At 44.3% G+C, this 13,320-nt stretch overlaps 1 protein-coding gene across 3 annotated transcripts in view; it reads left to right on the top strand.

The window, feature by feature from the left end:
• DNAJC7 (DnaJ heat shock protein family (Hsp40) member C7) overlaps window positions 1–13,320 on the top strand; it is a 40,729-nt gene that overhangs the window by 7,250 nt on the left and 20,159 nt on the right. For 2 of the 3 annotated variants that reach the window (NM_001132671.1, XM_009251739.4), the window contains 2 exon segments: window positions 9,678–9,766; window positions 12,760–12,884. In NM_001132671.1, coding sequence (NP_001126143.1) covers window positions 9,678–9,766; window positions 12,760–12,884 — 214 coding nt within the window. 3 annotated transcript variants of the gene reach the window in all.

Genomic DNA, 13,320 nt, shown 5'->3' with positions numbered 1-13,320 from the left:
TTGAACTCTCGACCTCAGGTGATCCACCTGCCTTGGCCTCCCAAAGTGCTGGGATGACAGGCGTGAGCCACTGCACCCGGCCTAGGAAGTAGCCTCTTTCTTTCTTTCTCTCTTTCTTTCTTTGTCATGGAGTCTTGCTGTGTCGCCAGGCTGGAGTGTGCAATGGCACGATCTCGGCTCACTGCAATCTCCGCTTCCTGGGTTCAAGCTATCCTCCTGCCTCAGCCTCCTGAGTAGCTGAGACTACAGTTGCACGCCACCACACCCAGCTAATTTTTTATATTTTTAGTAGAGATGGGTTTCACCATGTTGGCCAGGATGGTCTTGATCTCATGACCTCAGGATCTGCCCGCCTCAGCCTCCCAAAGTGCTGGAATTATAGGCGTGAGCCACCGCGCCAGGCCAAAGCAGCGTTTTCCTTAATTGTAGTTTCTCAGTTTTAAATTTTTGATGGGTGCTAGTGTCCCTATAGTGGGAGATGTCACAGAATAGGGAACCGAGGGATGGAAAATGGTGGGTTTGGGGATATGTTATGAAAACAAGCCTCTGGCTAATGCTGAAAAGCCAGTGACTTGTATCCTCAGAATGGTTTCAGAGAAGCTTGTTTCTCAGAAGTAGCTTCATTGTTGGGTCTCCTCTCTCCAGGGATAAGTGAAGGTTAGGTAGATGTAATAGATTGTGACACCTCTCATTTAAGGACCTAAAATAAATTTCAAACTCACCGTTGAGACAAGTATTTCCAAGTGAATATGTTTCTGCCTGCAGTGATGGGATTTCTGTAGGGATTGAATTGGTTGCTTGCTTTTTCTTCCTTACTGAATAAGGCATAGCCAGCTGCACAGCCAGGCACAGCTTGCTGGCTGGTGTCCGTCCCTGCCTGAACAGTAGGGAGTGCTGCTGCTTTGTGTAGACAGTCTGTGACTCCTCTGGTGCATTTTAGGTCCCTTCTGACTCTGCCCATGTTGAGGCTTCCCCTTGAATGTCCACCCAGAGGACAATTTGAACTGGTATGTTAAGGAATTTTCTTCATCTTCTACCTTCTCTTTATTAGCGGAGATGTGTGGAGGGTTGTTCCATTTGTGCTTTAAAGTGAAAACTATCTATTCTGTAGGAAATTGGGTAAAGAAAGCTGAGTAGCAGATAGCTTTGCTAAAAGGTAGCAGTTGGATAGCGCTCACTTTCTATTTTTTTCTGGACGAAGCACCCAGCATAAGTACCTTGCCATATTTATAGAATTATTCCAAGTCATATATCTATGGCTGGGCATGATGGCTCACGCCTTTAATCCCAACACTTTGGAAGGCAGAGATGGCCGGATCACTTGAGGTCAGGAGTTTGAAGACCAGCCTGGCCAACATGGCAAGACCTCATCTCTACTAAAATAAACAAAGATTAGCCAGGCATGGTGGTGGGGCCCTGTAATCTCAGCTGCTCAGGAGGCTGAGGCAGGAGGATCACTTGAACCTGGGAGGCAGAGGTTGCAGTGAACTGAGATCACACCACTGCACTCCAGCCTGGGCAACAAGAGTGAGAGTCTATCTCAAAAAATATATATCTGACCTGGTGCGGTGGCTTACGCCTGTAATCCCAGCACTTTGGGAGGCCGAGGTGGGCAGATCATGAGGTCAGGAGATTGAGACCATCCTGGCTAACATGGTGAAACCCCGTCTCTACTAAAAATAACAAAAAAATTAGCTGGGCGTGGTGGCGGGCACGTGTAGTCACAGCTACTTGGGAGACTGAGGCAGGAGAATGGCGGGAACCTAGGAGGCGGAGCTTGCAATGAGCCGAGATGGCGCCACTGCACTCCAACCTGGGTGACAGAGCGAGACTCCGTCTCAAAAAAAAAAATCTATATCTATATATATATATCTATCTATACCTGTGACTTCCACTTATCTATGTGAAACTTATATTGACATTTCACTTGTAGAATAGTGGATTTTTTTTTTTTTCTTTTTTGAGACGGAGTCTCACTCTTGCCCAGGCTGGAGTGCAATGGCACAGTCTCGGCTCACTGCAACCTCCGCCTCCTGGGTTCAAATAATTCTTCCGCTTCAGCCTCCCGAATAGGTGGGATTACAGGCACCCTCCATCATGCCCGGCTAATTTTTGTATTTTTGTAGAGATGGGGTTTCACCATGTTGCCCAGGCTGGTCTTGAACTTCTGACCTCAGGTGATCCACCCTCCTTGGCCTCCCAAAGTGCTGGGATCATAGACATGAGCCACCTTGTCCAGCCTAGATTTTTTTTTTACAAAAGAAACTTCTTGCCGGGCACATGCCTGTAATCCCAGCTACTTGGGAGGCTGAGGCAGGAGAATCACTTGAACCCGGGAGGCAGAGGTTGCGGTGAGCTGAGATCACACCATTGCACTCCAGCCTGGGCAACAAGAGCGAAATTCCGTCTCAAAAGAAAAAAAAAAGGGCAGTTTTTTCTGGCCAGTTGTGGTGGCTCATGCCTGTAATCTTAGCACTTTGGGAGGCTGAGGCGGTGGATTGCCTGAGCTCAAGAGTTTGAGACCAGCCTGGGCAACATAGTGAAACCCCATCTCTACTAAAATACAAAAACTTAGCCAGGCATGGTGGTGCATGCCTGTAGTCCCAGCTACTAGGGAGGCTGAGGCACGAGAATCACTTGAACCTGGGAGGTGAAGATTGCAGTGAGGCGAGATCTCACCACTGCACTCCGGCCTGGGCAATAGAATGAGACTGTCTCCAAAAAAAAAGAAATTTTTTTCTTAAAAAAGAAACTAAATGACTTGCTTTTGGTAAGATAGAATAGAAGTTAGGCTCCTGGGCTCCTTTTACTTTATTCTGTCATGAAGGTCAGGGAGAGTGCAACATGAAACAGGCCCTGTGACATGCCGCTGGGGACAAGAGGTCTCGGACCGTGGGAAGGAGGAAAGAATTTCTACTCTGACTGGCCAAGATCCCGTGAATTCTGAAGGGTGGAGGGCATTTCTAGATCAACAGGCAACTAGTAAGTTTGACTGAATAAAATAAATGGAGCACAACAATCATAGAGTAAGGTGACATTTGGGGAGTAGTAAATATAAGAGGAATGCATAAGGGATATTGACTCATTGGCAGTATAAAGTATTATTAACAATAGCCTAAAGGAAAAGAAAGATATCTTTTTCTTCTTTTTTTTTTTTTTTTTTTTGAGACAGAATCTCGCTCTGTTGCTCAGGCTGGAGTGCAGTGGCGCGATCTCAGCTCACTGCAAGCTCCATCTCCCGGGTTCATGCCATTCTCCTGCCTCAGCCTCCTGAGTAGCTGGGACTACAGGCGCCTGCCACCACGCCTGGCTAATCTTTTTTTGTACTTTTAGTAGAGATAGGGTTTCACTGTGTTAGCCAGGATGGTCTCGATCTCCTGACCTTGTGATCTGCCTGCCTCAGCCTCCCAAAGTGCTGGGATTATAGGCGTGAGCCACCGCGCCTGGACTTTCTTTTTTTTTTTTTTGAGACGGAGTCTCGCTCTGTTGCCCAGGCTGGAGTGCAGTGGTGTAACCTTGGCTCATCACAACCTCCTGTCTCCTGGGTTCAAGGGATTCTCCTGCCTCAGCGTCCTGGGTAGCTGGGATTACAGGTGCACGCCACCACGCCTGGCTAATTTTTGTATTTTTAGTAGGGACGGGGTTTCACCATATTGATGAGGCTGGTCTTGAACTCCTGACCTCATGATCTGCCTGCCTCGGCCTCCCAAAGTGCTGGGATTACAGGCGTGAGCCACCGTGCCTGGCCTGCTTTTGTTTTTTTTAAAGGCAGGGTCTCACTCTGTCACCCAGGCTGCAGGAACATGGTTTGCTGCAGCCTCGACCTCCTGGGCTCAAGCAACCCTTCTGCCTCAGCCTCCTGGGATTATAGGCGTGAGCCTATAATTTCCCAAAAATTAAATAAGTAAATAAATAAAGCTCTTTTCTCAAAAAAAAAAAAAAAAATTGGCCAGGCGTGGTGGTGTGTGCCTGTAATCCCAGCTACTTGGGAGGCTGAGGTGGGAGAATTGCTTGAACCCAGGACGTGGGGGTTGCAGTGAGCCGAGATTGCGCCACTGCACTCCAGCCTGGGTAACAGAGCTGACAGAGGTGACAGAGGTCAGGAGATCGAGACCATCCTGGCTAACACGATGAAACCCCGTCTCTATTAAAAATACAAAAAATTCAGCCAGGCATGGTTGTGGGCACCTGTAGTCCCAGCTACTCAGGAGGTTGAGTCAGGAGAATGGCGTGAACCTGGGAGGTGGAGCTTGCAGTGAGCTGAGATCGCGCCACTGCACTCTAGCCTGGGTGACAGTCAGACTCTGTCTCAAAAAATAAAAAAAATTAAATAAATAAATAAATAAAGCTCTTTTCTCAAAAAAAAATTGGCCAGGCATGGTGGCGTGTGCCTGTAATCCCAGCTACTGGGGAGGCTGAGGTGGGAGAATTGCTTGAACCCAGGAGGTAGGGATTGCAGTGAGCCGAGATTGCACCACTGCACTCCAGCCTGGGTGACAGAGCCAGACTTTGTCTCAAAAAAAAAGAAAAAACAAAATCAAACCACAGTGCAGTGTGCTTTTTGTCATATAAAATTCGGATCCACATTTCCTAGGTTACAAATGTTGCAGAATAATGAAACCATGCTAGTCTGTTTTTCATGCAGTGAGGTGGAATAAATTTTAAAATGATGAAGAATCTCATCCCTGTTTTAATAATCTGCAAATACGTGATATGTCAAGCAATTCCAGAGAGAACCCAGCCATGTTAATGACATTTTTAAAACTACCACACAATTAATTCTGCATTAGTGTAGGCTGACTAAAGTTTCTGATTGATGCTTTAATTGCTAAAAGTTAGACTAGTTGACCCAATGCAGAGATCTTGCTTAAGTGTTCAACTTGGAAGTATTTAGAGAGAAAATTGAAATTTTTATAGGGCATCTAATTTGGGGCATGTTGCAATGTCAACTATGATGTTTTAATGTGTTTTTAATTTAGTTGAGCTGTAAATGTGCAAAGTTGGCTAGCAACCATAAGCCCAAGTTGTCTGATTTAATCACATGATGCTGAGCCCTGCTAAGACCTGTGTGATACCAAATGATTCCCTTAGCAGTGTTTGTTGGAGTAATTAGTGTCAGCAATGAATGAATGCTGAATTCAGAGATAATATAACTACATGTCTAAAGGATATACAGATTTTAACGAACATTTATTGTAGAAGAGCAAGTTTTCAAAGCTGCAGTTTTCTTACTGGTGGGTGGTTTTGTTTTTTTGAGACAGTCTTGCTCTGTCACTCAGGCTAGAGTGCAGTGGTACAATCACAGCTCATTACAGCCTCAACCTCCTGGGCTCAAGTGATCCTCCCATCTTAGCCTCCCAAGTAGTTGGGACTACAGACATGCACCACCATGCCCAGCTAATTTTTAAATTTTTGTAGAGACAGAGTCTCCCTGTGTTTTCCAGGCTGTTCTCAAACTCCTGTGCTCAAGCAGTCTTCTTGTCTCTGTCTCCTAAAGTGCTGGGATTACAGGCGTGAGACATTGCGCCCAGCAAGGTTATTTTTGAAAAACAAAGAAATACATTTTAAAATAGCAAAAGAGACCACGAATGGGATGTCTTCTCTGAAGGCCAGGGCTTCCAGTGTGCTGATCCTGTTGTGAGAGATCCTCCATGCATCTAGAGAGGACAGATTTTTTTGGAAAACCTTTCAGTAGCTGTTTTCATACAACTTTATTACTGTCAGTTAAAATGAAAAGACTGGATTGGTGGAGGTGGAGTCATTCCCAGCATCTCTTGGTGAATCAGAGCTGTGAAGCTATTCTGCTTAGAAGCTGACCCAAGGATTTGGTGGGAGAACTGGATAAATTAGTTTTAATCTAAAAGCCTTGACACTAACAGGATGTAGGGGAAAACATAAACTTCTAGGACTTAGGAGACCTGTGCAGCCATCTTGGTTGCCTCACTAGCTCTTCCTCTGTTGGAGGATAGGTGAAATTGTTGCCATAACCACCTCAGAAGGCCGTTTGAAAATCTTGGCCAGGCGTGGTGGCTGATGCCTTTAATCCTAGCACTTTGAGAGGTCTAGGCAGGCGGATCATTTGCAGTCAGGAGTTTGAGACCAGTCTGGCCAACGTGACGAAACCCTGTCTCTACTAAAAATACAAAAATTAGCTGGGCGTGGTGGCACATGCCTGTAATCCCAGCTACTTGGGAGGCTAAGGCAAGAGAACACTTGAACCCAGGAGGCAGAGGCTGCAGTGAACTGAGTTCATGCCACTGCCCTCCAGCCTAGGCAAAAGAGTTAGACTCCATCTAAAAAAAAAAAAAAATTGAAAATCTTCATTGGAAATGCTTTGAAAATCGGAAACAACACTAGAAATATATTGTAGTTGTTAATAGTACCATCAGGTTAGTTATGGCCAAGTCTATATTTTGCTGTGGTATTATATTTAAGAGTTGAATCTGAATTTAATTTTGTAGCCACAGAAAATAATCTGTAGTTTAATTTAGTGCATTGGGAATCCTTTCTTTTTTTTAATTGGTCTAGGTGAAGCCAATTAATCTTAATTCTTCTTTTCTCAGTACTGGTGTGTTTCAGTAGGTGCATGTTACAACCTCACTTGGCTATCAGATGAATTGACCCTGGCAGTGAGTGAGTGACAGATGCCACCACCAGATTGCCTTCAATTCCAGTGTTAACCAGCTCTTCTCCTTCTTTTCCAGTCCCACGCCTTTGACATCTCATCCTTCAGTCCCTTTGCTGTAAAGGCAACTTGAACAAGCTTCAGCCCTTTCTCAGACTTCCAGGGCAGGACTTGAATGGATTTGACCCTGGAATTGTTCCTGATGCAGCCTTGTTCAGTTCTTGCTGCTGCCATGCTGGATTCCAAAGATCCACTCTTTCCTCGACTGGTCTCGCAGGGTCAGGCCCATTGGTTAAAGCTTGTTGTGTATTTGGTGGGGAGGTTCAAAATGAAGGAGGGACTCCAGTCCACTTTGGGCATTGGACCTGGAGGCAAAAAAATAAGCGTTCAGTCTAAAAGCACTAACTGCCCATTGTTTAGGCAGCTGTTAATCAGCCACGTTTCTGTGAAAATAAGTCCTTTTCATGAGGCAATTGTGTAGGAATAGCTAATTCTGGCCTGATGCTGTGCAGTGTGAGGTTAAAAACATGGCAACTTGTCACAACACAATTCTTCTTGTTCTTTTTGCTGTGGGCTGACTCTACATTACTTGCTTTGTTTGCTCTAGAATGGAATCTACTCACCATTTACTAAAATGAAATGCATTTCTTTGGGGAGGCAAAGTCCAGTTCACTAGGTCTTGCATCTTAAAGAGAAAGGAGCCCTCCTTCCTCTATGACTAATTGTTAGGAATGTCATTTAGCTTATTTAAATACCGATTTTGGTTCTGGGGTTGAATATTATATGCAGGGGGTACTGTGTGTCTTAGTTTAAACAAATTTATACGTATTATCCATGTCTTACATATATTGTCCCTGTCTTACTCCTCGTAGTACAGATTAATTTTCAAAATAGTTAGCAGTAAGTGGAGGCAAGCATTAGAGAGAAAGCTTGGCATAGTAGAAAGTGCACAAGTTTGTATTCTGACAAATGTGGGTAACATCCTGACCTCAAGCAAGTTATTTAACCCCCAGGCCTTATTTCCTCCTTTGAAAAATGGGAATAATGAAGTTCACCGAACTGTGTTTTATAGAGGATACTGTATGGAAAGTACCTGGCCTCAGTAGTTATTAGTAACTGTCCACCAAAATCATCCTTTGCATTTTTTCTAGAAGCCAGTCCTGAACTCCCTGACCTCCATAGGGGTAGTGTCTTAGGAAGGAGGAGACTAGGGGCACCTTTCAGCAGCCCTGTACATTATTTCACTTTCGACTAACAAGCTTTATACTGCTGACACAGTGTCTCCCCAGGTACCTAGATGTCTTCGTTTTCCTCAAAGATTTGTATATTCTTAGCCACTAGCCAACTGAAGAAGAGGCTAGATCTTCTCTGATAGAGTTTGGGCCTAATGTCTTACTTTGGAATTTGCTACTCCATTTCTTCACAGCAGTTTGACTAATCGAAATCCAGTTTTGGGGAAGTTCTTTGTTCAAATCCCTTGGCATGTCTGCTCTTAAAAGGATAGGCTCCTAAGAGTTTTTATAAGCACTTTGCTTAATTTAAAGTTACAGGATGGTGAATACTATGTAGTAGGATTTCAGTTGGTTCTTTAAATCTTGCAATTGGGGGATCTTTCTTGAAGATTTTTCATAGCAGAAGGTCTCTTCTCAGCATTGTGATAGTTGGTATAGACAGTTACTCAAGCAGATTTAGATCCATCACATTTCACAGCTGTCAGCATTTATGGGTCGTTCCCATTTGCCTTCTCCTTCTAGCAGCCTTTTCATATTAGTAGGGCTTGCCAGGACAGTGATGGAGAAGAATGGAGAGGGAGGATCACCTCAATAAAAGGAGGGCGACTTTGCCAGTTTGTAGTTTAAAATACTTAAGTAAATCACAAATCTCCCTAATGCAGATATCCATAGACTCAAGCTATAAATTGCTATACCATCACCAAGGTTTAAGAACTAGGACTTTTGCCCGAACTTCAGGCAACCCCGAACTAGGTTCTTTTTTGCATGTGAATAACAGGAAAAGAAAGATGTTTCTCATAACAAAAATGATCAGGTACTTAGTTAATGTTGCAATAATCATTTCAGTAAAGAATTATCTTTATCACTTGAGCAGTAGAATGATTTTGAGTATCTTGATAGAGGTTACTAGTTCTTTTAAAACGTTGGTCATGTCTGATTTGATTCTAGGTACTTGCTCAGGAATCTAATTCCCAATTATATAACATTGTTCCTTTAGGAAAGTATACTTTGTCTTATGGCACAGTTTCAAAAAATAGATCTTAGAGGTAGGGAAAAAATTCTGCTATCACCCAGTTGCTGAATATATAAGGTACTGGAGGGAGTACAAAGGGGGCAGCAAGTACCTACATGGTTGTGATGGGAAGAGGGAACACCAGTGGATGGGTGCTCCTTATAGTATGGCACTGGCAGCCTGTACCTCATATGTCCCTGTCATCCACAGTCTTAGTCTCTGCTGTCACTCAGCTCTGTTCCTGTCTGAAACACCAACATGCTATGCTTTTAACTCTTTTGCCACCTGCCTTTGCTCTGCTTGTTTTTCCAGTGACAAATGCATGAGCCACTTTTCAGGAGATGAAATTATTAAAACTCTTGAGGATGTGATCTATTTCACATTGAGAAATAAGTTGCCCTGAACGGAGTAACCATTTTTCCTGTAAGTTTGCAAAAGAGGCAGCAGTTGTGACACTGTGGAAGGAGATAGAAAAATTCCTTGCCATGAGGGAATGTCTAAATTTGTCCTGCGGGAGGATGACTACAGGTAGAAATAGTGAGGTGAGGCAGGAACATAAGAGGGGTTTTCTTGATTTAGTTTGAATGTATCTAAGTGACAAAAAGGAGCATCTGAAGAACTTGGATTCTTTCATTAGCACCTCCTTTTGGTCCATTGGCCTATTCAACAAATCTATAAATTCCTTCAAGTATCACACTAACTTTCAGCTCAGTGTGCTGCGGGCTCTAGACCAAAGATTGCTCCTGTAAGATTACAGAGGTTATTCCCTTTGTAAAGTAACATGATTCTCTTTCTCTTTCGTTTTCAGGGAAGCAGAGACTTTCAAGGAACAAGGAAATGCATACTATGCCAAGAAAGATTACAATGAAGCTTATAATTATTATACAAAAGCCATAGGTGAGAAAGAACTGATACTTAGGCTAGAAAACATTTACTTGCCAAATATTATTAAAAGTAGCTGCCAGTCCTGGTGTAATCCCAGCCCGTAATCCCAGCACTTTGGGAGGCCAAAGCAGGCGGATCACTTTAGATCAGGGGTTTCAGACCAGTCTGGCCAACATGACGAAACCCTGTCTCTACTAAAAATACAAAAATTAGCTGGGCCTGGTGGGGGGCACCTGTAATCCCAGCTACTTGGGAGGCTGAGGCAGGAGAATTGCCTGAACTCGGGAGGTGGAGGTTGCAGTGAGCCAAGATTGTGCCACTGCACTCCAACCTGGGCAACAAAGCCAGGTTGATGAAATTATTAATTTCATCTCAAAAGATTAAAAAAATAGGCCAGGCTCAGTGGCTCACGCCTATAATCCCAGCACTTTGGAAGGCCAAGGTGGGCAGATCACCTAAAGTCAGGAGTTTGAGACCAGCCTGGCTAACATGGTGAAACCCCATCTCTACAAAATACAAAAATTTGCTGGGCGTGGTGGTGCATGCCTGTAATCCCAGCTACTAGGGAGGCTGAGGCAGGAGAATCGCTTGAACCCAGGCGGTAGAGGTTGCAGTGAGCTGAGATCCTGCCGTTGCACTCCAGCCTGGGGGACGACCAAAGAACTCCATCTCAAAAATTAAATTAAAAAATTTAAAAAAGTAGCTTCTCTCTGAAAGTAGCCTTTTGCCTAATGGGTTGATAACTGTTACTGTATGAACTTCTTCAGGCTTAATGATCTCATGAAGGCCAGGCGTGGTGACTCATGCCTGTAATCCCAGCGTTTTGGGAGGCCGAGGCGGGCAGATCACCTGAGGTCAGGAGTTCTTCTCCCCTAATTTGCTTACCCCAACTCAGCATGCACATTTCATTTCAGCCTGGCCTGTTAACATGGTGAAACTCTGTCTCTAAAGATACAAAAATTAGCCAGGTGTGGTGGGCGCTTGTAATCCCAACTACTTAGGAGACTGAGGCAGGAGAATTGCTTGAACCTGGGAGGCAGAGGTTGTAGTGAGCCAAGATCACGCCACTGCACTCCAGCCTGGGCAACAAGTGCGAATCTCCGTCTCAAAAACAAAAAAAATCTCATGAATGATAACTTTTTTCTTTTTCTTTTATTTTTTTTTGACTCTTTAAATTTTTTAAAATAGAGACAGGGTCTTACCATGTTGCCCCGGCTGGTCTCAAACTCCTGGGCTCAAGGGATCCTCCTGCCTTGGCCTCCCAAAGTGCTAGAATTACAAGGATGAGCCACCATGCCCAGCTGTGATAACTTCTTCTAACTGGGGTGGGTAGTTTTTCTTTTGATAAATTAAAGGCAATTCCAGAAATACTGAATGTTATGGCAAAATCCACCTAAATACATTTCAGTCATTGTCAATTCATTTACTACCTTAGAAAATGGCCTTTGTACATAAAAGAAGTCTTAGTTATCTCCATGCTTAATTTGCCAGCATACTTTAATCCCGTGTCAGCATTCTTCTCATCTAATTTGCTTACTCCAACTCAACATGCACATTTCATTTTAATGTCTCATTATACAAAACACAGTTCATTAAGATTAATAAGCTGCCTCTCTCCTCAAAAGATAATCACTGCACTTTAAAGCTGTACCTTGTTTTGTTTTAAAACTGATTGTATCCTTGCTGCTGTCCATTTGCACAAGCTCTCAGAAATTTGGATGCAGCCTATTTATTTATTTATTTTTGAGACAGTGTCACTGTCACCCAGGCTGGAGTGTAGTGGCACAATCTTGGCTCATTGCAACCTTCACCTCCTAGTTTCAAGCGATTTTCATGCCTTAGCCACCTGAGTAGCTGGGGTTACAGGTGAGTGCCACCATGCTTGGCTAATTTTTTTGTATTTTAGCAGAGACAGCGTTTTGCCATGTTGTCCAGGCTGGTCTCAAACTCCTGGCCTCAAGTGATCTGCCCACCTCGGCCTCCCAAAGTGCTGAGATTATAGGTGTGAGCCACCGTGCTGGCTGTGGCGTTCTAAAGAGAGTGTGTCAGGGCTGGGTGCAGTGGCTCACTCCTGTAATCCCAACGCTTTTGGAGGCTGAGGCAGATGGATCACTTGAGGCCAGGAGTTCAAGACCAGCCTGGCCAACGTGGCAAAACCCCATCTCAACAAAAAATACAAAAATTAGCTGGATGTGGTGGTGTGTGCCTGTGGTCCCAGCCACTTAGGAGGCTGAGGTAGGAAGATGGTTTGAGCCCAGGAGGCGGAGGATGCAGTGAGCAGAGATCATGCCACAGCACTCCAGCGTGGGCAGCAGAGCCAGACTGTGTCTCAAATAAATAAATAAATAAATAAATAAATAAAAATACAGAAATTAGCCAGGCGTGGTGGCAAATGCCTGTAATCCTAGCTGCTTGGCTGCTTGGGAGGCTAAGGCATGAGAATCACTTGAACCCAGGAGGCAGAGGTTACAGTGAGCCGAGATAGCACCACGGCACTGTAGTCTGTGCAACAGAGTGAGACCCTGTCTCCATGAAGAAAATAGAGTTTATGAGCGTTACGGATAGATTCCCTTAACATTGTTTGGAGAGAGATGCCCTCTAAGTTTTTTTTTGTTTGTTTGTTTGTTTTTTGTTTTTGTTTTTTTTTTGAGACAGGGTCTTCTCTGTCGCCCAGGCTGGAGTGCAGTGCTGTGCTCTTGGGTCACTGCAACCTCCACTTCCAGATTCAAGCAATTCTTATGCTTCAGCCTCCCGAGTAGCTGGAATTACAGGGGCCTGCCACCACACCCAGCTATTTTTTTTTTTTTTTTTGTATTTTAGTAGAGATGGGGTTGTGCCATGTTGACTAGGCTGGTCTCGAACTCCTGACCTCAAGTGGTCTGCCCTTCTCGGCCTCCCAAAGTGCTGGGATTATGGGCATGAGCCACTGCGTCCAGCCCCCTCTAAGTTTTCAAAGCAGGGACCTGTTCTAAACTTTGTTTTACGTTCTTCTGCCTTTCCTATAGATATGTGTCCTAAAAATGCTAGCTATTATGGTAATCGAGCAGCCACCTTGATGATGCTTGGAAGGTTCCGGGAAGCTCTTGGAGATGCACAACAGTCAGTGAGGTTGGATGACAGTTTTGTCCGGGTATGTATGTAATGGGACTGTTTGGGGAAGGCTGGGTTGCTACAGTTGAGTTTCTCTAGCGCCGTGTTTCTCAACCTTGACACTATTGAAATTTGGGACCAGATTATTCTTTGTTGTGGGGGACTTTACTGTGCACTGTGGGATGTTTAGCAGCATCTCTAACTTTTAATCACTGAGTATGAGTAGCACCCCCTCTGCCCAGTTGTAACAACCAAAAGTGTCTCTTAACATTGTTAAATGTCCCCTGGAGGGCACATTGCCCAGGTTGAGAACTACTGCTGTAGTCATTTTCATTTTGTGTTAGTTTTGTTCATTTGTTTGTTTTTGTTTTTGAGATGGAGTCTAGCTCTGTTGCCCAGGCTGGAGTGCAGTGGTGCGATCTTGGCTCACTGCTACTTCAGCCTCCCGGGTTCAAGCAATTCTCCTGCCTCAGCCT

The sequence above is a fragment of the Pongo abelii genome, chromosome 19 (genome assembly GCF_028885655.2).
Source record: "Pongo abelii isolate AG06213 chromosome 19, NHGRI_mPonAbe1-v2.0_pri, whole genome shotgun sequence".
NCBI classification, from domain to species: Eukaryota; Metazoa; Chordata; class Mammalia; order Primates; family Hominidae; genus Pongo; species Pongo abelii.
Note: the sequence above shows the minus strand (reverse complement) of the source record. Positions and strands in the feature narration are given on the sequence as shown.